This window comes from Gadus macrocephalus, chromosome 4 (genome assembly GCF_031168955.1).
Source record: "Gadus macrocephalus chromosome 4, ASM3116895v1".
Classification (NCBI taxonomy): Eukaryota; Metazoa; Chordata; class Actinopteri; order Gadiformes; family Gadidae; genus Gadus; species Gadus macrocephalus.
The window spans coordinates 954,914-977,957 of record NC_082385.1 but is presented as its reverse complement, the minus strand read 5'-3'; the positions used below and the strand labels follow the sequence as shown (position 1 = coordinate 977,957).

Here is a 23,044-nt window from a genome sequence, read left to right as displayed (position 1 = left end):
GCCCATGGCAAAGCTACAATCGTGAAAGCGGTGGATCTGTGCGGTCGTCCCAGTCCGTACAGCAGACACCCTTGTCAACAGTGCATTACAAGCCAACGAAGTCTTCACAAATCAGTCGCCTCATATCTCTGTACGCGTCTCAAGGCTGTGTCTGAATGACCTTTGACCTGTGCCTCCCAAGCACGTCATTACAACCTTATCTGGAGACGTTCTCAACCTCTAACTGCACTTTACACAGTACTTTAGCTGATTTGTTGTTTATTTCCGGTACAATACACAACACACTACCACATGTGAGGGATACTACATGTGTTCCGATGATGCAGAAGCAGTCTTTTTGGAATCGTAATGTGTGGGGTTTGGAGAAAGGGAAGGCTTGTGTTTAGAATATAAAGGCATAATGTGGTTATTAAAAGATTGGATTTGTCAAAAGCAAGAGCAAAAGCTCAAATGGAAAGCAGAAAGCTAAGGTAAACAAGCTATTTTCCCCGCCTCACGGTTGAACTTGTTCTAACGCGGCCAATTCCTGGGTTTGGAAAACGTTATCACATACAATCGGAACGTTTCAAAAAGGTCAAGAAAAGAGAAACAAAATGTATGGAATGGCCTTGGTCGGTAGGTGACCACATTTGGGATGGGTAAAAAAAGCACTTTTTCTCTGTATGGAGTGATGATTACATTTGGCGACAGAAAATTTCTGAAATATTGCCATCCATCCATTTTGTAACCATGGTAGTCTGCAAGGATGTTTTACAAGGTGACCAACATTTGGTTCTTCAAATTCATCCTATATTACCCCCACTTAGTTTTTGTCTGTTTTATTTTTCTACAATTGACTGCTTGCCATATAGAGAATGGACCTGTACAGCCTGTTCAGATATCACCATAAGCTGTTGTAACAAATGAAATGCTGACTTTTTTTTTTTTTTTTTTTTTTAATACAAGTGAGTGAACCTCGATCTTGTTTGTGTCATTTTGCTGCTCATGAAGATAAATGCTTTTCTAATTCTGAGGGAAAGATATTGGGGACCTTGTTAAAAATATACTACTTGTAGCTCGAGGTAAACCGAGCACCAATCATATCTATATACAAGTGCCAATTTATACGAAATTATGTTATTCATATTATATATGAAAAATGCTTATCCAAGAAGTGGTTGAGTGACAAACAAAAATCCAATATTAGTATGAATCCTCATGCTTTGAAGCTATTGGAGATTGTTCATCATGAACGCTGAGGATCTAACTTGCATGAGAAAGTAAAGTGACAGAATATGCTGTTACTATACTGTAGTACCATACGCTAAACGCCAACGTGCTACTCAAGAAGCAAAACATTTATGCTTGTGAATAAAATAAGACCCATGGCTAAATTAGTGATGTATTTTTTTTGTAAAAGGTCTGAAGATCAGAAAGAAACGGCTCCGGTATAAATTCCTTTGTAGGTCTACCTCAAATTCACTTCCTAACTCAAAGATTATTGTGTATAACTAAATAACATTTCCATGTCCGCCTGTGGATATAAAATCAAATTATAAAGAAAGGAAGTAATTAATTATATGATTTAAATTATATTTTATATATCCAACGGATCGCAAAAAATGTAATTCTTAAAAGGCAATTCCACCGCCCCTCTGCTCTACATGTTACGATATGGCCGCGGCTGGCCACGCCCCCTCTACTGACGTGCCTGCTGATTGAAGCGCTTGTACCCACGTGACCCGGAGACCAAGGAAGCAGAAGTTGGAAGATGGTAAGGAAATAAACAAATGTAGATCTCTATTATGGTTCTGCGATCTATTACGGTCAGTTAGATTCGGTGTAGCTGGTATTTTGTCTAAAGACCAGTTTAATACTTACAATGTCACACCGAATGTGTTAGCCTTTGTCCATTTTATTGATACACCTTGTTGAACGGGGTGTTTTGAGTTGCGCTTTCATTGCTCTGGAAATAATCCACGCATCGACCAAAGACCTGCGTGAGAGAAGGACATCGATCACATCTCTGTTAGGTGAGTGACACCGTGACATTTAACATCGTTGTGTCTCCGTTTTCGGTTTTCCATCCAAAAATGATTAATGTTCATAAAGGTGTATTATGTAGCCTATCTGCCATCGGCTGGTATCAGTGACAGCACGTCGTTCTCTGTGACAGCGAGGGGGGGGCGGCGCAGCACAGGATCAGCAACACGTGAGCCATGTTGCGAATTAAGGACCATTTGACGATATGTTTCGTATAATTTGTGGTTCTTGTCCCGAACGTGAAGATGCTCGGGGGAATTTCCCACGGAGGCGTCGTGCGTTGCGACGTCAGCGCGTCTCGACCGCCTCCATTTTGGAAGCCGAGGAGCTGGAATGTTTTTGTTATTGTTGTCATTTTTATTGTCTTGGAGGAAATGTTTGGGTCGTTGTTATTGTCGCTGTTTAGTCGCTGTGATAATAATGTGAAATGATTTGTGAATAGGGGAGGGGCGGGGCATTTCTCCTCTACTCATCATGGTGAATGTGTAGTAAATGATTGGGCAGTAGCCTACATGCCCTGTGGTTTACTTTGATGTGTTTAAAGCTTTGATAAGCCAGCCCAAAGTAGCTACTGTAATATGGAATGATTCTGTATTGTATTGATAGATCTTATCAGCATTGCTGAATAGATCTACCAATCCCTGCTTAACAAGGTCACTTACAACCCATCAGATAGACCTGAGAATTATCCCCAACTGTCTTACAATAAATATTCACGAGCAAGCTAGAATCTTTGCCATGTTGTAATGTTGATATATATTTGTAATACTTTTTTAAAAACGGGGACATAACTTGTTTGAGTGACTGTTTGCGATAAACAGTTGTGTTGTTTTAACCCCGCCCTCTGAACCCTCAGCCATGAGCAACACGCTGTCATGTCCTGAGTCAATAAATACCAGCTGTTTACAGGGTGTTATGTTAGGTTGTTAATTGAACGGTAGGAGGTTGGGAGGCCCTACTGGGAGTTTGATCACACCTACACGTCAGCAGAGCTATTATACGTCCACGCTGTCCACGGCACATTACCACTGTGTTGGCTGTCTGAAGCCATAATAGAAAACATTCCATATTTACACCACCATATTGGTAATTGCGAGTGGTTTGTAATTATTATTATAATTTATTTATTTAATCATTTTTATTTTCGTTTTTTTATTATAACATATCTTGTTAACTTTTATCAAATTCGAGCCACATTCATTAATAATTGGATTGGCGAGGAGACACAGGAAGGTATTATTTTAGGGTTACTCTGTCTAATATTTATATTTTAAACATTCCCCTCACTTGAAAGTCAGTCTTAATCTCGAAGAAATACACGTTCTCTCCCATCTCAACAACCTTATTCCATCTTTGATGCAAACAAGAATAGTAAAGCGGATGTTTAGTTTGCTCACGACCGGACCTCCTCACAATTACTTCCCCTCCCAGGATCAGACTCTTAACGGGCAGAATGCAGAGCACCACAAACTACCTGTGGCTGATCTCAGACCTGCTGGGTCAGGGTGCCACGGCCAATGTCTACCGAGGACGGCACAAGGTGAGAACCTAGCACACGGACATGACCATTTCTACGTTTTGGGGATTCAGCCAAAAAGACGCTTTTATCACAGCAATGTGCAGTGATTTGAGACGTATGTCACTGAGGTGTAACCTGCATTTTGAGTCGAGGACATTGGGGATCAAACCCAGTGCCTTTTTAGTCTGTAGAAACCCATTGTAATAAACCTTCACTGAACTGTATCATGGTTTTGTGTAGTTTATTTGGTAGAGCTCTGGGATTAACCCTGCTAGGATTAAGGGAATCCATCAATTGCATTCCTTTAATTGTAAGAAGCTTTGGATTCAAGGGTCCACAAAATGCCCGGTAGTAACTTCTTTATTATAATATAAGCTATATATGTAACATATATGTTCATACTTTTGACATACAGTAGACATGGCGTCGTGAACTTCACAAACAAAGTCAGAATCAAACCAGTCGTTGTGCTTTTATTGTGAAAGCCGCGCATTTTACAGACTGAATACTAACCGGAATGCTCCGTTCCTATTGGTGGGTAGAAAACGGGGGACCTGTACGCGGTGAAGGTGTTCAACAACCTGAGCTTCCTGCGACCGCTGGACGTCCAGATGAGAGAGTTTGAGGTTCTGAAGAAGCTCAACCACAAGAACATTGTCAAGCTGTTCGCCGTCGAAGAAGAGGTGTGTGTGAGTGGATTAGAACACTTTGTCATCATCGTGTGTGTGTGTGTGTGTGTGTGTGTGTGTGTGTGTGTGTGTGTGTGTGTGTGTGTGTGTGTGTGTGTGTGTGTGTGTGTGTGGAGCATCAAAGCTGAGCCACTGTGTCACAGTGTCACTGTTGTTCTGTCTCTATCACTTCCTCTGTCTCTCTCTACCTCTCTCTGTCTCGACCTGTGTGTGTTAGTGTGTTAGTACTTAGTAGTGTTCGTAGTTTTCTCTGCTAAACCACATTAGTAGAGGAACCTCCAAACATGATTAAAGCATACGCAAGAGTATATTTTTCCGAGCCCGTTAAGGAGAACACAAGCGTTCCCCTATACACAGGTACACCAGAGTATAGGCCTGCCTTGTCTTCTGAGTTAACAGGAGCACAGATAGTTCATCTTTAGACGTTATTCTATAGGTTCTAGCGTTAGTCATTTGGGACTGTTATCTTCTAGGGCTTTCCCCGACTCACCTCCTAGGGACACTGGTATCAGGTTAATGGTACAGACGCTCATAAACCATCGCGTGCATAACTAAGACATGCTTCTATGTGTCCATTCCGCTTCTACCATCACCTTGTTTTATCCTGTATCAAACCCTAAACCGGCGCAGGCTAGATTACCAGCGCATCCATCCTCGATTGTTGTACTCGAGTACAAATTTCCATTGGTGACTTGACTTGACTCTCTCTCTCGTCTCTCTTGCCCCCCCCCCTCCTCATTCTCCCCCCCCCCTCCTCATTCTCCCCCCCCCCCCCTCCTCATTCTCCCCCCCCCTCCAGACCAACACGCGCCACAAGGTCCTGGTGATGGAGTACTGTCCATGCGGCAGTCTGTACACGGTGCTGGAGGAGTCGTCCAACGCCTACGGCCTCCCCGAGGACGAGTTCCTCATCGTGCTGCAGGACGTCGGTGAGGGGGGGCCCGTACCAGTATCAGGACACTGGTACCAGTATCAATACACTGGTACCAGTATCAATACACTGGTACCAGTATCAGGACACTGGTACCAGTATCGGTACACTGGTACCAGTATCAATACACTGGTACCAGTATCAATACACTGGTAACAGTATCAGTACACTGGTACCAGTATCAATACACTGGTACCAGTATCAGTACACTGGTACCAGTATCAGTACACTGGTACCAGTATCAGTACACTGGTACCAGTATCAGTACACTGGTACCAGTATCAATACACTGGTACCAGTATCAATACACTGGTACCAGTATCAGTACACTGGTACCAGTATCAATACAATAGTGCTCGTATCAATATACTAGTACTTGTATCAATACACTACTAGTACTAGTATAAATACACTAGTACTAGTATCAATACCCTAGTACTTGTATCAATACACTAGTACTAGTATAAATGTACTAGTATAAATACACTAGTGCTAGTATAAACACACTAGCGCTAGTATAAATACACTAGTACTATTATAAATACACTAGCACTAGTATAAATACACTAGTGCTAGTATAAACACACTAGCACTAGTATAAATACACTAGTACTAGTATAAATACACTAGCACTAGTATAAATACACTAGCACTAGTATAAATGCTCGGGGTTCTAAACTGGATCAATGTTCGACAGCCACAGTGATAGCGTTACAGACGGAGGCTTTTGATTCTGTTTCTGAGGCTGAGGTCTTAGACATTGATCCCGCTGATTCAGCCGTTAAAGCCCAACAGAGCATGTGTACTCTGTGACCCCGGCTGTACACCTCGTATCCTATTACCATGACATCGCTCGCACTATACATAGCGTTGTAGACGTTTGAAGCAGAAGTGTGGGTCATTCACACACGGACTTCACTTCCCTAGAATCAATGTTTGCTTTAAGGGCAGCGGAGCTTCTGTTTGTTCATTTATTGCTGTCGAAACCCCCCCCCCCCCCCCCCCCCCCCCCTAGCCCGAAGGCTATCCTTCTGCTAGGCACACAACGGTTTCGCCTTATTAAAGGTGACACTCACACCACCAGGTGTGAGTGCGATCAGCCGCTACAAGCCGTTTTGAAAATCGGCCTATTCTGACATCACAAGTGGGCGTGTCCACCTGGATGTATGACGGACAGATGAGCAACGTTTGCTGCAGTCCGCTGGGTGTGCTGGTAGAGCGATCTATCCAGCACACATCTAGGTGGACACGCCCACTTGTGATGTCAGAAGAGGCAGATTGTCCAAACGGCTTGTAACGGCTGATCGCACTCACACGCGGTGGTACAACACCTTTTTAAACCCCGCGTTCCCTCTTAACGACCCTGCGGTGCGTTGCAGTGGCGGGGATGAACCACCTGAGGGAGTACGGCATCGTGCACCGCGACATCAAGCCGGGGAACATCATGCGGGTGATCGGCGAGGACGGCCACTCCGTCTACAAGCTCACCGACTTCGGCGCCGCGCGAGAGCTGGAGGACGACGAGCAGTTCGTCTCGCTGTACGGCACCGAGGAGTACCTGGTGAGGCTGGGAGAGCTGGCTCTCATGCTAGCAAAAATGCTAGCTATCGTGCTAACATGCTAGCTAACATGCTAGCTATCATACAATGCCAATGTGGAGTCATGGTGCGTCCTGCAGAGGGATTGCATGACTATCCTGCTAGCTAGTTTGTGTTTTGATTGATGCATTGTTCTCATGCATTTAGCTCATTATCTTGCTAGCTAACTAGCTAGCTAACAAGTTAATGTTAGCTAGCTAACTAGCTAGCTAACAAGTTAATGTTGGCTAGCTAGCCAAATGCATGAGAGCAATACATCAATGAAAACACCAATATAATGAGGAACAAACAAGGGGGTGGGAGGAAGTATTGCTGATGGTATCGTTAATTCTAGCCATGAATAAGCTTACACATTAATTTGGATGCGGTTAACATTTGGCAAGGCTTGGTTGGGATGTGGATCAAGGTTTCAACTAGTAAGTCTTTTGCAGACACCTTTTATCCAAATTAACTTCTTCAACATTTGAATAAAGAGAAATATTTAACTTTAATAAAAATAAAAAATAAAATTAAAATTGCTTCACACCAACCAATAATAAGACCACCAAGCACCTGGCCCCTCTCCTGGACCTCGAACCCATGCCCTCCTCCCTAACGCCCCCCCTGTGTGTGTGTGTGTGTGTGTGTGTGTGTGTGTGTGTGTGTGTGTGTGTGTGTGTGTGTGTGTGTGTGTGTGTGTGTGTGTGTGTGTGTGTGTGTGTGTGTGTGTGTGTGTGTGTGTGTGTGTGTGTGTGTGTGCGTGTGTGCGCGCGCCTCCAGCACCCTGACATGTACGAGCGCGCGGTGCTGCGGAAGGACCACCAGAAGAAGTACGGTGCCACGGTGGACCTGTGGAGCATCGGGGTCACCTTCTTCCACGCCGCCACCGGCAGCCTGCCCTTCAGGCCCTTCGAGGGCCCGCGCCGCAACAAGGAAGTCATGTAAGGGCCCCCCCCACGACCTCACTGAACTCACTGACCTCACCAGCAGCCACAGTTGCATCTGTGGCTGCTGGTGAGGTCATGCTGCTGGTAATGCAACCTCAAAGAGGTAAACTCTACGGGGCTATTTTCAGCATTATTATGGTGCTTTCTTTGGGTTTTTTTGACGCCACAGCGATCCGGGGCTATTCCCAAAAGATCCGGGGCTATAACCTCGAATGCCCAGGTCTAACGACGCGCCTGGGCTTCATCCAAAGCAATTGATTGATTTATTTAGGATACATGCCAATATTGAGTTAGTATGAGTTGGGCTTCTTGCTAATGGATGACTGCAGTTACACTACGGGGTGGCATCCCCTGCCCGGAGTGTCGAGGTGTCCCTGAGCGAGGCACCTCACCCTGACTGCTCACGACGAGCCGGCTGTCGCCCTGCGTGGCTGACACCGCCGTCGGTGTGTGAATGTGGGCATGAACGGGTGAATGTTGGTCAATACTGTAGAGCAATACTGAACGCTGGTTAGCAAAGCGCTGTATGAATGCAGTCCATTTATTTACCATCTACCGGATTTCAGGGTTCAATATCAGAGGCTTTCAGCTGTCAAGCTTTCGGGTGTCAAACAGCCGTAGCCACCCTGGAATACTCTTGCCCATATACTTAGCAACCAAGGGCAACTGCACGAGCAGATAATTATGGGGGTCTGGGGTGGGTTTCGGGCCCAAAAAGGAAAGCAATTTGGCTCTTCCCTTCCTGATCCATGGATAGGATCTGACGAATCGTGTGTGTTTGTGTGTGTGTGGGGGTTTTCCTTCTCCTCCTAGGTACAAGATCATCACAGAGAAGCCGTCCGGGACCATCTCCGGCCAGCAGAAGTTCGAGAACGGGAACATCGAGTGGTCCACGGAGATGCCCGTGTCATGCAGCCTGGCCAAGTCAGTCACCTCCAGCGCTGGACAACACTTTGATGTTTACTATAGAATATATAACTGTGGCCTTGCTTTGACGCACACTCAAGACTAGAGCACCCCTTTTTGGGTGTCATTCTAAGTATTGTGTATAGAAAGTGCGCAAATTAGAATGGTTGTAAAATTTTAATAATCGAATGGGGGACTTTAAATAATAGCACTCGACTGAAGGAGTAGTGTTTCGTTAAAACCATTCGAGGGCATTAACAACTCCACACATGGGTGCGATCAGTCTTAATTCACCTTAATTCAGTCGTTAATTATAATACAAGTTCAGTCAGTCACAATTGTTAATTTTTCCAACCTGAACCCGAAAACAATATTTTGTCAACTTTTGATGTAACGCAGTAGGCCTATCACACAGTGTTGTGCCTGAACGCGTTCATTGAACGATAATCCATGAACTCGTTCATATTTTGGCCGAACGTGAACTGAACGTACGGTATTGCTGCCTGAAATTAACCGCACGGAGATAACCATGGCAACCGGTCGAACAACACGGCATCCGCCGTGTTGTTTGACCGGTTGCCATGGTTATCTCCGTGCGGTTAATTTGCAGTTGCGGTGTTGTCAGCTTACTGTTACATTAAACTAATCAGAAAATGAGGCAAAGGGGTCACAATGTTCAAAATACCGGAAAGAAACAACAGCTCACACCAACATATTGAAATAAAGAAACTATGAACTAGTTCATTTTTTTTAATAATGAACGCTTAACTGAACTAGTTCATTTTTTAATTTGTGAACTGAACTTTGAAGTAGTTCACGTACAATAGTGAACTTTGAAGTAGTTCACGTACAAAAGGGAACTTTGAAGTAGTTCACGTACAAAAGGGAACTTTGAAGTAGTTCACGTACAAAAGGGAACTTTGAACTAGTTCACGTACAAAAGTGAACTTTGAACTAGTTCACGTACAAAAGGGAACTTTGAACTAGTTCACGTACAATAGTGAACTTTGAAGTAGTTCACGTACAATAGTGAACTTTGAACTAGTTCACGTACAATAGTGAACTTTCCCAACACTGGTAGCGCGGCCCCCTACCCCTAACCTCAACGTGTCTCTCTCGCCCCCCCCCAGGGGTCTCCAGAGCCTGCTGACCCCCGTGCTGGCCAACATCCTGGAGGCGGACCAGGAGAAGTGCTGGGGCTTCGACCAGTTCTTCGCCGAGACCAGCGACATCCTGCACCGCACCGTGGTGTACGTGTTCAGCCTGCAGCAGGCCGTGCTGCACCACGTCTACATCCACGAGTACAACACGTGAGCACAGCGCCCCCACACCCACCTCCACCCGCTTTAATGTACAGTCTACACCCACCTCCACCCGCTTTAATGTACAGTCCACCTCCACCCGCTTTAATGTACAGTCCACCTCCACCCGCTTTAATGTACAGTCCACCTCCACCCGCTTTAATGTACAGTCTACCTCCACCCGCTTTAATGTACAGTCTACCTCCACCCGGTTTAATGTACAGTCTACATCCACCTCCACCCGCTTTAATGTACAGTCTACCTCCACCCGCTTTAATGTACAGTCTACCTCCACCCGGTTTAATGTACAGTCCACCTCCACCCGCTTTAATGTACAGTCCACCTCCACCCGGTTTAATGTACAGTCCACCTCCACCCGCTTTAATGTACAGTCCACCTCCACCCGCTTTAATGTACAGTCTACCTCCACCCGGTTTAATGTACAGTCCACCTCCACCCGGTTTAATGTACAGTCCACCTCCACCTCCACCCGCTTTAATGTACAGTCTACATCCACCTCCACCCGCTTTAATGTACAGTCTACATCCACCTCCACCCGGTTTAATGTACAGTCTACATCCACCTCCACCCGCTTTAATGTACAGTCTGCATCCACGAGTACAACACGTGAATACAGCGCACCTCCACCCACACCCACCTCCACCCGCTTTAATGTACAGTCCACCTCCACCCGCTTTAATGTACAGTCTACCTCCACCCGGTTTAATGTACAGTCTACCTCCACCCGGTTTAATGTACAGTCTACATCCACCTCCACCCGGATTAATGTACAGTCTACCTCCACCCAACCCAACCTCCTTCTTACCTACCGCCAACCGATTTTAATATTAAACCTGCCTCCACCCCCAACTGATTGATATGGAGTCTGCCTCGTCCCCCACCCGGTTTGATATGGAGTCCGCCCCCTCCCCCACCCGGTTTGATATGGAGTCCGCCCCCTCCCCCACCCCTGATCTTACCCACACCACCCGCTTCTAAGGGTCTTTCAGCCTGCCTCCCCGATCGTGCAGCACATGTGTTTCCTGTGTCGCGTCCTCACTGTCTACTCTGCTGCAGATGGATCCTATAAACACATCTGCGCCTGGTTTCCCTCCGGCCTCCGTCCACACTCTAACCCTGCCTGCGGCCCCCATTTTGATTTGAGATTTTGAAAGCTACGCTTTGAAAATGTTCCCAGTCACGACTAGTCGAACACCCATTACCACTAGGCTATCCATAACGCCTGTGTGTGTGTGTGTGTGTGTGTGTGTGTGTGTGTGTGTGTGTGTGTGTGTGTGTGTGTGTGTGTGTGTGTGTGTGTGTGTGTGTGTGTGTGTGTGTGTGTGTGTGTGTGTGTGTGTGTCAGGGGGTTTATAATGTGTGAGTGTGTGTGTGTATCAGGGGTTGTTTATAATGTGTGAGTGTGTGTGTGTGTGTATCAGGGGGTTTATATTGTGTGAGTGTGTGTGTGTGTGTGTGTGTGTGTGTGTGTGTATCAGGGGGTTTATATTGTGTGAGTGTGTGTGTGTGTGTGTATCAGGGGGTTTATATTGTGTAATCACCCAGAGGGACAGAGTCCCGTGGTCTCGCATTTGCTGATAATCGGTCTTTGTTATCGGACCGCTTAAATAGCCCGATGGAAAAACAGAAACTATTATTTTAGTATTCAAATAGAAAACAGAATTGTAATCATTTTCACCCAACTGATGAACAACATGTATCAGATCATATTGTGTGTGTGTGTGTGTGTGTCCCCGGCCCCCCAGTGCCACCCTGTTCCAGGAGCTGCTGTCCCGGCGGACCAGCATCCCCCCGCACAACCAGGAGCTTCTGTACGAGGGGCGGCGGCTGGTCCTGGACCCCAACCGCACCGCCAAGAGCTTCCCCCGCAGCACCCGCGACAACCCCATCATGCTGGTCAGCCGCGAGTCGGTGGCCACCGTCGGACTCATCTTCGAGGACCGTGAGTGGACGGGGATAGGGGGCCAGGGTTAGGGCCAGGGTTAGGGCCAGGGGTTGGGCCAGGGTTGAGGGTTAGGGCCAGGGTTGAGGGTTAGGGCCAGGGGTTGGGGCCAGGGGTTGGGGCCAGGGTTGGGGCCAGGGTTGGGGCCAGGGTTGAGGGTTAGGGCCAGGGTTGAGGGTTAGGGCCAGGGGTTGGGGCCAGGGGTTGGGGCCAGGGTTGGGGCCAGGGTTGGGGCCAGGGTTGGGGCCAGGGTTGAGGGTTAGGGCCAGGGTTAGGGCCAGGGTTGGGGCCTGGGCCAGGGGTTGGGGCCAGGGGTTGAGGGTTAGGGCCAGGGTTGAGGGTTAGGGCCAGGGTTGAGGGTTAGGGCCAGGGTTGAGGGTTAGGGCCAGGGTTGAGGGTTAGGGCCAGGGTTAGGGCCAGGGTTGGGGCCTGGGCCAGGGTTGGGGCCTGGGCCAGGGTTGGGGCCAGGGCCTGGGGTTGAGGGTTAGGGCCAGGGTTGGGGCCTGGGCCAGGGTTGGGGCCAGGGCCTGGGGTTGAGGGTTAGGGCCAGGGTTGAGGGTTAGGGCCAGGGTTGAGGGTTAGGGCCAGGGTTGAGGGTTAGGGCCAGGGTTGAGGGTTAGGGCCAGGGTTGAGGGTTAGGGCCAGGGTTGGGGCCAGGGGTTGGGGCCAGGGATTGGGGCCCGGGTTAGGGCTAGGGTTGGGGCCTGGGGTTGGGGCCCGGTGTGAGGGGATGGGGACCTGGTAGTCCGTCTGGACAGGGATTTAGGGCCCGGGATCATGCCCAGGGGGTTGAGGAGAATTGGAGTGAATAGAGATCCATCGACCTCCATTCGCTCCATTTCTCCCTGGTGTGTTTTGAAGGACAACAAAAAACAGTAATTATTATTTTTACATATTATTTTTTATATATTTTGCTTAATTGATTTTAACCATGCTGCGCTTTTGTTGTGACACCCACATCTGCCATCTGGGATTAACAAACCACCTCTCATCTGCGTGATATTGATAGAGGTACGAATGATGCAGAATGACATGTTGGGCGCATGTTATTATTGTTAGATTTCAGCTTATTTCTGAACTGTTCGTATAGACTCTGCGTTGTGTATTTTCCGTCGTAGTAGTAGTTCTTGAAGTCGAAATCAAAGCAACTTGACAGGCTGGATCAGAGGGTTGAATAGAAGGTTTATTCCAGGATGTAATACAGCGAGATACAGACTTAGGTTGAGTAATCTATAGCGGACGCGGTTGAGGAGCAGTTTTGAGACGTGTTCCGTGGCTGTCGAACCCTCTTCTCACCGAACCAAAGGGTTGGGGCGAGTATTATATTAAAGAAAACATGAAGAACAAGAGAACAGAAGCACTCTCACCCTTGATAAGGTATATGGCCCTGGCTGTGTCCCAGACCACAGGGTTGGTCCGTCCTTGTTGGGACATCACAAATGACAGAATGTTGGAAATAACACCTCGTACAGTAGGAGAGGCACTGGCCTGTTCCTAGACTGAGATGTGGACACAGAGAGACACTAAAACACACCAACATTCTACATGATAGAGGGGTGTGTGTGTGTGTGTGTGTGTGTGTGTGTGTGTGTGTGTGTGTGTGTGTGTGTGTGTGTGTGTGTGTGTGTGTGTGTGTGTGTGTGTGTGTGTGTGTGTGTGTGTGTGTGTGTGTGTGTGTGTGTGTGGGGTTAGAGAGTTGGTGTTGGTTGTTGAGTTTTGTTCTGCTCCCTTCCCTCCACAGCGAGTCCGCCTAAGGTCCAGCCCCGGTACGACCTGGACCTGGACGCCAGCTACGCCAAGGTAAACACCGACCCCGAAACCAGAAACCCTGCTTTTTGTTATACGATCGCCGTCACGCATGCCTGTGGTGTACGCGAATGTGATCGGTGCGATTATTTTTTTTTGTCCCATTGTCTAAACTATTATTAGAATCCATAATATGTCGTAGAGTTGTCAAGCCTCAGTGATCGGATTGAACCGCTCCCATTGAAACCATTTAAATAATCTCTGTACTGGAAGTATGTGCACAAACAGTTTCAAGATTCAAGAGGTTAAAGGTTAAATGGTTTTTACTTGTCAAATACAGGTACAAGATATGCAGCGAAATGTTTGTGTGACATACCTGGTACTGTCGGTGCTCAAAAAAGAGAATAAAAAAGAGAATGAAATAAAATAAGATACAATATACGTTTTAACAGAAATGAAGAACATTATAAACATAATGTGAAACCAAAACTGGATAGACAGGGAGATGAATGCATTGTGCAATATTGCCAGGGTTAAAGTGTCAATTCAACTGTGTGTGGGTGTGTGTGTGTGTGTGTGTGTGTGTGTGTGTGTGTGTGTGTGTGTGTGTGTGTCTGTGTCTGTGTCTGTGTCTGTGTGTGTGCAGACCTTTGCAGGCGACGTGGGCCACCTGTGGAAGACCTCAGAGTCGCTGCTGGTCTATCAGGAGCTGGTTCGCAAGGGGGTCCGCGGACTCATGTAAGACCCCCCCCCCCGTCTGGTGCCTTGATGTGTGTACGGACGTGCCGACAACACACCTATAACCTAATACACCTGTTGTTATGTTATGATTAGTGCTGTCAAGCGATTAAAATATTTAATCGCGATTAATCACATTAATGTCATAGTTAACTCACGATTAATCGCGAGTAATCAGTAATTTGTTCTATGCTAAATATCCCTTGATTTCTTTGTCCCATTAATTGTTCTCATTTTAATGCTCTTATCAACATGGAGAAGTGCATCGCCTTGCCTTGTGGCAAAGTTTTTTTATTGATAACAACATTGGCATATACTGATCAAAACAGGACGATACAAAAGAAAAAGCCTATAGTGCAATTAAACGATGATCATACAAACATACTGCCTTGAACATAGCGGTCAGGCTACTGCTTCTTTGTTTTGAGGCAAAGAAAAAAATTGGTTTGCGTTAACGCCGTTAATAACGCGTTTAACTGACAACACTACTTATGATGTGTGCGTGGACGTGCGACCACACACAATATCGTGCACACCTGTTGGTTATGTTCTGATTTGTTGATGTTATATTGCTATGGACGTCCGATCACACACAGACCATCACGTGCACTTATTTATTGCTTTTTCCTCATAATCCCGGACGAGAGAGGGAAGTAGTGACAGAGAGAATAAGGAAGGGCGAAGGGGGAAGTGACCGGGACAGAGAGGGGGGGAGGGAGAAGGGCGGAGGGGGAGAGAAGTGGGAGATCATTAATTGTTGAATGGTGTTTATAATCCCATCATTATCTCTGCCTCACTTCGGTCCCCTCTCGTTCACACGCACAGTGAGCTGATGAAGGAGGACTACAGCGAGATCGTGCGCAAGAAGTCTGAGGTCATCCACTTGTGCAACTACTGCAGTCAGATCCTGGAGAGGACCGAGCAGATGTGAGTGTGTGTGCGCACGCACACAAAGACACACGGGTGCACACCATCACGTGGACACAAATAAGCATGCAAACACACTCTTTAAAACGCTTGTGTGTGTGTGTGTGTGTGTGTGCGTGTGTGTGGACAGGTTCGTGATGATGATGCAGACGTCGTACAGCGAGCTGTCGGACATGCACGACGAGCTGTCTGACATGCATAAAAAGGTGTTGAGAGTGAGTCTCCCTCCCACTCCTCCTTCTCCTCCCTCTCGTTACCTTCGACTGTCTTCTTTAGGGCTTCTGTATCAGAATGCATCATGGGAATCTTTTTTGGAGATACTCTGCCAGTTTGTGATGAATGTAAAATCCTAAAACAACATGGATGATGAAAACCTTGCTTTTATTTACATCTCTCACATGAGATAGACTGTGGCCATTTCCAACTCCCCTGAGTCCGCAACTGGCCATGGGTACCAAAAACATTCCTATGCTTCCAAAATGGAGGCGGTCATTTCGATGTACGAGTCCTAGTTAACGCTCATAGTTTTTTTAATATCCATCATGTGACTGCCATAATTAATTGATAATAAAGCGAGGCAGGTTACCTCATTGGTGATGCTATTCTGAGGGCTAACGTCCCCCCGCCCCTGGTGGGACCGGCAGATCTCCAGCTCCCTGGACCCCATGGAGAGGACCATGCAGGACACCAAGAGCAAGTTCCAGGCTGGGGGCCTGCTGACGGACGCCTGGGCCCAGCAAGTGGGCACCCACCCCGAGGACCGCAAGTAAGAGGCTGGGGCATTGGGGGGGGGGGGCTGCTGTGTGTGTGTGTGTGTGCAGGGAGCATTAAAGCTGAGCCAGTGGGTCTTCTCTCTCTCTCTGTCTTTGTCTCTCAACCTCCCCCTCACTATCTCTCTTCCTGTCTGTTTGTCTCTCTCTTCCTGTCTGTCTCTCTCTTCCTGTCTATCTGTCTCTCTCAACCTCCCCCTCCCTAACTCTCAACCTCTCTCTCTCCTTCCCTCGCCCTCTCTCTCTCTCTCTCTCTCTCTCCTTCCCTCGCCCTCTCTCTCTCTCTCTCTCTCTCTCCTTCCCTCGCCCTCTCCCCCTCCCTAACTCTCTCTCTCTCTCCCTCCCTCTCGCTCGCCCTCTCTCTCTCTCTCTCTCCTTGCTGCAGTGTGGAGAAAATCAAAGTCCTCCTGGACGCCATCACGGCCGTCTACCAGCAGTTCAAGAAGGACAAGGCTGAGCGCCGTGAGATGATGCCTTCTGGCTTCTATTCTAATTCTTCTGTCAGTGGGGGGGGGGGGGGCGATTCCCTGGAGACACACAATGAATATATTCATTGAAATATTTATAGATAAATATCTATACATTTAGAATTTGCAGGATTCCGATGTAGATCTCTAACATGTTATAGAATATTGATCACTTTATTTAAACAAGTTTTCCAAAAATGTACATCTAGAGGAATAAGCATGATCATATATAAATTCAGGAAATACATATAATAACAATATATAAAAACATATAAAACATGTCATACATTGTGTGTTTCTAGGTCTCCCCTACAACGAGGAACAGATCCATAAATTCGACAAGTAAGTTCCCCAGTTCTGTGATAAGCAAACACCTCCCATCGCTGTGATACAGACGTGTCAAGCTGATCTATGTCTTGTGTTCTCCTGCGAGCCCATAAACTGTTTTTAAAGTTGCTTTACGATAACGCCACGGTTATTAAATCATAATGTATCGTATCCAATCATCTTTTCCAGCTGAATGATAAAATCTAGAGTTTCATTTGATCTGGCAAACCCTTTAAAAACGACGGGTGTCTAAAGTGAAAATATCTGTAATAAAACAACTCAACTAGTAAAGTACATAGTCCACCAGTCTGGGGATTAAACCACTCCCAACCTTCTCTCTGTTTTGCGGTTAGTCACATCTGTCAGTGAGTACATTGAGCCCCGATGGAGCCCAAATTGAGTGCGCCACGCCTATAATTCATCACACTCGTCAATTGCTTGACACTCGACCGATCAAAGATATTCGCGGGGCTCTCGATGATTGACGTGATCGTCTTTTTAGGACCAATAGGGGGCGCTGGTTGCTTTTGATTCCAACACAATCAACTGATCGGCTTCCGTGCATGTCCTCTCCCTGTGTTTCCCGCCCCTGGACTGGGGGTGCTTGTCCCCTACAGCCCATGGAAACCAGCCGTCCTTGTGCCTGCTGTTATCTGTGTTTTCCGTCCCCTACAGGCAGAAGCTGGTACTGCACGCCACCAAGGCCCGTTCCCTGTTCACGGAGGAATGTGCCATGAAGTATCGCCTCTTCATCTCCAAGAGTGAGGAGTGGATGAGGTCAGCAGCATCCCTGGTCTCCCTCTCTCTGGTCTCAGCCTCTCTTCTGTTCTCTTCTCCTCTCTGGTCTCACCCTCTCTCCTCCTCTCTTCTGGTCTCTCCTTCTCTTTGGTTTCTCTCCCCCTCTCTTCTTTTCTGTTCTGTTCTCTTGTTCCTCCTCTCTGGTCTCACCCTCTTCTCTCCTTCCACCTCGTCTTATCTCCTTTTCATCCTTTCATCTCTTTTTCTCTTCACCCATTCTCGCTTATCCTCTTCTTCCTGATCCTCCTCTTTTCTCCTCTCCTCCTCTCTCCTCTCCTCCTTTCTCCTCTCTCCTCTCCTTCTCTCCTCTCTCCTCCTCTCCTCCTCTCCTCTCTCCTCTCCTCCTCCCCTCTCCTCCTCTCCTCCTCTCTCCCCTCCTCCTCTCTCCTCTCTCCTCTCCTCTCCTCTCCTCCTCTCCTCAGTCTCCTCCCTTTGTCTCCCTCCCCATTCCTCTCCCCCCCCCCCCCCCTCCTCCTCGTACAGAACACAGTCATGGGAAAGTCCTCTCTGTGGATAATGTTTGACTGAATTATAGTGACAGTGTTTATACAAAAGATAACAAATGACGCTTTTACAAAAAAACGACACACACATCTCTCATGATGGCCAAATAAAAATGAAATATGGGAAGCCGTAAATGTATTCCGGCGGGGATTATAGAAGCCAACATCTAAAACAGATGTATTTCACATCTCCTGAGTTGTAGTGTTTTTTCATATGTTTATTATTCATATGTTTTATTTATGTGCCGCCCTTTCACGTGTTGGACGTTGTAGTTGTCGATGATGATGATGATGATTATAATGATACTTCTAAGTGGCTCACACAAGCGTGAACAGGATACAGGATGTGGCCTTCGTTTGCTGATCTCCTTAAAAAACAACTGCTTTCTCACTCTCCCCCATCGCTCTCTCGCTCTGTCTCTCTCTCACTCTCTCTCTCTCTCTCTCTCTCACTCACTCACTCACTCACTCACTCACTCACTCTCTCTCTCTCTCTCTCTCTCTCTCTCTCTCTCTCTCTCTCTCTCTCTCTCTCTCTCTCTCTCTGTCTCTGTGTCTGTCTCTGTCTCTGTCTCTGTCTCTGTCTCTGTCTCTGTCTCTCCCTCTCTGTCTCTGTCTCTCCCTCTCTCTGTCTGTCTCTCTCCCTCATTGTCTCTCTCTTTCTATCTCACACTCACTCTTTGTCTCCCTCCCTCCCCATCCTCTGCCTCCCTCCCCTCTACAAGTGTTCACCTTTGGGCAGTGGGAGGCGATAGTGCACCCACCGCCCACCCACCTCCCTGTGTTATTACCCCTCGCCCCCCACCTGTGTGTGTGTGTGTGTGTGTGGTTGCTCACCCTGTCTGTGGTCGTGTGCTGACAGGAAGGTTCACCACGTGAGGAAGCAGCTGCTGACGCTCTCCAGTCAGCTGAACAGCATCGAGAAGGACGTGTCCATGCTCATGGAGCAGGTCATCAAGGTAGGCTTCCAGGTCCTCAAGGTAGCCTTCCAGGTCCTCAAGGTAGCCTTCCAGGTCCTCAAGGTAGTCCTCAGGTCCTTAAGGTAGGCCTCAGGTCCTCAAGGTAGGCCTCAGGTCCTCAAGGTAGGTTTCTAGGTCCTCAAGGTAGCCTTCCAGGTCCTCAAGGTAGGCCTCAGGTCTGCGGTCCTCAAGGCCTGTTAGCTCCAGGTTCTTTTGTAGAACTATCAGCAGCGCTCAATCATGATACAAAGAAATTATTACCTGTTTGCAGAACTGCAATCAAATAAATAGTGAGGTTAATATGCAGGATAAATATTTATGTCCAGTTAATATGATTGAGGTATAATTAAAAGTGTGCGATAAAGAGCTTTGGAAACTTGAACCATTCCCAACCGACAGGATCTTTAACAGAGAGAGCGTGATCCAGGATGAAGGATTTTAAATTGAACGATAACCAGGACTCAGGATGGTCCGATCAAATCCGGTCCAAACGTGTCCCCCTGAATGCCATGACCTGCACGTCCATGGCATTAAGCACCGTTCCCTGTTGTGTGGTCGTGTGTCCAAACAGCTGCAGGAGCTTCTGCCCCAGAAGGTCCGTCCTCTGCCGTCTGGAGGTCTGAAACCACAGGCCTACCTGAGCCAGAACACCCTGGTGGAGATGACCCTGGGGTGAGCACACACACACACACGCACACGCACACACCAGGAACCAAGACCCTCGCTCTCCTCTCTGAGGGTCACCTTAAGAACGAGCGGCGGGAGACGGTTGGGTCTGATCTTGGCGTCGCCGTGGTGCCGTCACACCGCAACGCCCAGAGTTCCTCTTCCAATCGAACCACGTCACGGGGTGGTGTTTTGGGTGGGACACGGTGGGGGAACCTCCACCTCTGTCGAGTCGTTCAGGAGCTGCTTCGAGCGTCTCGCAGTGCCTTTCGACCTCGGGTTGTTGAAGGGCAGCCGGGTGGGTGAGGTCGAGGACGTCGTGCTAAAGGAGCCGTGCAGGTAGACGGGGCATCGAACCCTGTGCCTTTTGGTCAGGAGTCGAACCCACGGTGCACTGTCCTACACCAAAACATGATGAGTACAGGGAGGGTCCTAGTACTAGGTACTACACATCTGGGGAGGGTCCTAGTACTAGGTACTACACATCTGGGGAGGGTCCTAGTACTAGGTACTACACATCTGAGGAGGGTCGTAGCTCTTAGTACTAGGTACTACACATCTGGGTAGGGTCCTAGCTCGTAGTACTAGGTACTACACATCTGGGTAGGGTCCAAGCTCGTAGTACTAGGTACTACACATCTGGGTAGGGTCCAAGCTCGTAGTACTAGGTACTACACATCTGGGTAGGGTCCTAGCTCGTAGTACTAGGTACTACACATCTGGGTAGGGTCCAAGCTCGTAGTACTAGGTACTACACATCTGGGTAGGGTCCAAGCTCGTAGTACTAGGTACTACACATCTGGGTAGGGTCCTAGCTCGTAGTACTAGGTACTACACATCTGGGGAGGGTCCTAGCTCGTAGTACTAGGTACTACACATCTGGGGAGGGTCCCAGCTCGTAGTACTAGGTACTACACACCTGGGGAGGGTCCCAGCTCGTAGTACTAGGTACTACACACCTGGGGAGGGTCCTAGCTCTTAGTGCTAGGTACTACACATCTGGGGAGGGTCCTAGCTCTTAGTGCTAGGTACTACACATCTGGGGAGGGTCCTAGCTCTTAGTGCTAGGTACTACACATCTGGGGAGGGTCCTAGCTCTTAGTGCTAGGTACTACACATCTGGGGAGGGTCCCAGCTCGTAGTACTAGGTACTACACATCTGGGGAGGGTCCTAGCTCTTAGTGCTAGGTACTTCACATCTGGGGAGGGTCCTAGCTCTTAGTGCTAGGTACTACACATCTGGAGAGAGCCCTAGCTCTTAGTGCTAGGTACTACACATCTGGGGAGGGCCCTAGCTCTTAGTGCTAGGTACTACACATCTGGAGAGAGCCCTAGCTCTTAGTGCTAGGTACTACACATCTGGGGAGGGTCCTAGCTCTTAGTGCTAGGTACTACACATCTGGAGAGAGCCCTAGCTCTTAGTGCTAGGTACTACACATCTGGGGAGGGCCCTAGCTCTTAGTGCTAGGTACTACACATCTGGGGAGGGCCCTAGCTCTTACTACTAGGTATTGAGTCTGTGGTTCCTTGTCCCTCAGCATGAAGAAGCTCAAAGAGGAGATGGAAGGCGTGGTGAAGGAACTGGCAGAGAACAACCACTTCCTGGAGAGGTCAGTGTGTTCTCACATTTACCTCGCGGGCGTTCAGCGGACGCTTTTATCCGAAGCGATTTACAATAAGTACATTTGTCAGAAGAAAGAGAAACCATAATATATCACTGTAGGTAAGGATGTAAAGCAACAAGTGCCGAGCTCTAACCATCACTAGGTTAACCCATCCCCCGTACACAACACAGATAGCTAGGATAAGATGCTACACGATGCTAAGTAATATTTATAAGTGCAAGGACAATAAGTGCGTAAGGGGGGGGGGGGTAGAGGATATGCAGAGTCTAGAGAGGCTAAAAGTTCGTGTGTCGGTCACGATCGTTTTATTTCGTGCACCTTCTTATTGTGGGTCCTTGTTCCTCCTTTGGTTTCCTGTCGATCCATCACTTTAAATGACACCTCTCTCTTCTCTGTTTCCCTCGCTCCCCGCTCCCCAGATTCGGCACTTTGACACTGGACGGAAGCTTAAGAAATGTCGACAGAATATAAGCCTACACCCCCCCACCCCACCCTTCTCTTCCAGTACCCCCCCCCCCCCCCTCATTTTTTTTTTTAGCCTCATACTCTTTCTTTAACATTTGCCGATGCTGGACTATATTTTGTATATACACTCACTGTGTCTATTGTGTTGTAAATACTAATGATTCCCCACACCCACATAAGGAGTGTTGGGTCTTTTGTATGTCGTGGTTGTGTGCGTGCAATCTGTTTTAAGGCAGAAATAAGGAACAAGCGTGAGTCGAGTAGTTCTAAACGGACCTGGCATTTTCTATGGAAGGCCTTGTAGCCCTTCGCTACGCATTAGCGGTGTGGGAGAATACGCATTACTCATTTACCGAAGGTTTATATCGCCTTAAGTTGCATACCTTTCTGCCTCACCTGATATTTGGTCAAAGGAGCATCGCTGTAACTGGCCTTGGGATTTCGGTCAAGGCGATCGGTGGTTGTTGTGTTCGGATGCTTGCTTTCATGAGTCCGTAGGATCAGGGCGTTTAAATGCATAGTCTGTGTGTGTGTGTGGTCTGTTGTGTGACGGATTGCATGGTGGCTCTCTCCTTCCGTCTGTGCCCTAGAGGCAAAGATATGTCCGGCCCCAGCATCCTGTCACTGTTAGAACAGCGCTTCTATTCGGCGTAACAGATGGAAGTATTCATGTAAAGCCTGTAAATAAATAAATATCAGTTCAACTGCTCCTCAACAATGGTGTGGTGGTGGTATTCTTTTTTTTATTACGTAATTGTGTGTGTGTGTGTGTGTGTGTGTGTGTGTGTGTGTGTGTGTGTGTGTGTGTGTGTGTGTGTGTGTGTGTGTGTGTGTGTGTGTGTGTGTGTGTGTGTGTGTGTGTGTGTGTGTGTGCTCCTCGAGCATAGAGCATTTTAACAGTAGACTAGGCCTATTCTGATTCAGGAGAATCAGAATAAACGGCTGCAAAAGACGCAGGATGAAAGGAAGAACCACTTCAAGCATAAGTAAGTAACCTTTGGCTCCTATGATGTTATTCGATATTGTTATGGAGGATCGTCGTTTTGCTCGTTTCCTTCCCACTTATGAACCTACCTCACACTCAAAAGAACCGTCCTCTCCTCCCGCTGTTGTGGTTGCCATGGCGATATGCTTCGGCAGCACTACGCGCCGGCCTCGTCTTTGTCACGAGGTGGTCGCTCGGATCCAAGGGTCCGAG

The 23,044-nt window shown here is 47.7% G+C and overlaps 1 protein-coding gene and 1 long non-coding RNA gene across 6 annotated transcripts; one reads left to right on the top strand and one right to left on the bottom strand.

The window, feature by feature from the left end:
• The first annotated feature begins 1,700 nt into the window (after window positions 1-1,700).
• On the top strand, window positions 1,701-22,564 carry tbk1 (TANK-binding kinase 1). Of its 5 annotated transcripts, none has more exons than XM_060048492.1 (21): window positions 1,702-2,012; window positions 3,454-3,562; window positions 4,084-4,224; window positions 5,030-5,159; window positions 6,541-6,722; window positions 7,519-7,679; window positions 8,499-8,609; window positions 9,722-9,901; window positions 11,659-11,855; window positions 13,597-13,655; window positions 14,248-14,339; window positions 15,165-15,266; window positions 15,397-15,481; window positions 15,911-16,032; window positions 16,422-16,498; window positions 16,806-16,845; window positions 17,506-17,607; window positions 18,994-19,090; window positions 19,662-19,762; window positions 21,295-21,366; window positions 21,801-22,564. In XM_060048492.1, exons 2-21 carry the CDS (start codon window positions 3,476-3,478, stop codon window positions 21,850-21,852), a joined length of 2,190 nt encoding a protein of 729 aa, XP_059904475.1. In that variant the 5' UTR covers window positions 1,702-2,012; window positions 3,454-3,475; the 3' UTR covers window positions 21,853-22,564. The 5 variants fall into 5 exon arrangements, with proteins under 5 accessions (XP_059904476.1, XP_059904477.1, XP_059904475.1 ...); XM_060048491.1 differs by having other exon boundaries at window positions 4,084-4,230; XM_060048493.1 differs by lacking the exons at window positions 19,662-19,762; window positions 21,295-21,366; window positions 21,801-22,564 and adding an exon at window positions 19,235-19,626 and having other exon boundaries at window positions 1,701-2,012; window positions 4,084-4,230; window positions 18,994-19,153.
• LOC132454936 (uncharacterized) lies at window positions 9,879-10,772 on the bottom strand. The gene is made up of 3 exons (XR_009525041.1): window positions 10,665-10,772; window positions 10,371-10,475; window positions 9,879-9,926 (listed from the first exon to the last, which is right to left on the bottom strand). It is a non-coding gene; the product is annotated as an uncharacterized LOC132454936 (long non-coding RNA).
• Window positions 22,565-23,044: the final 480 nt, after the last annotated feature.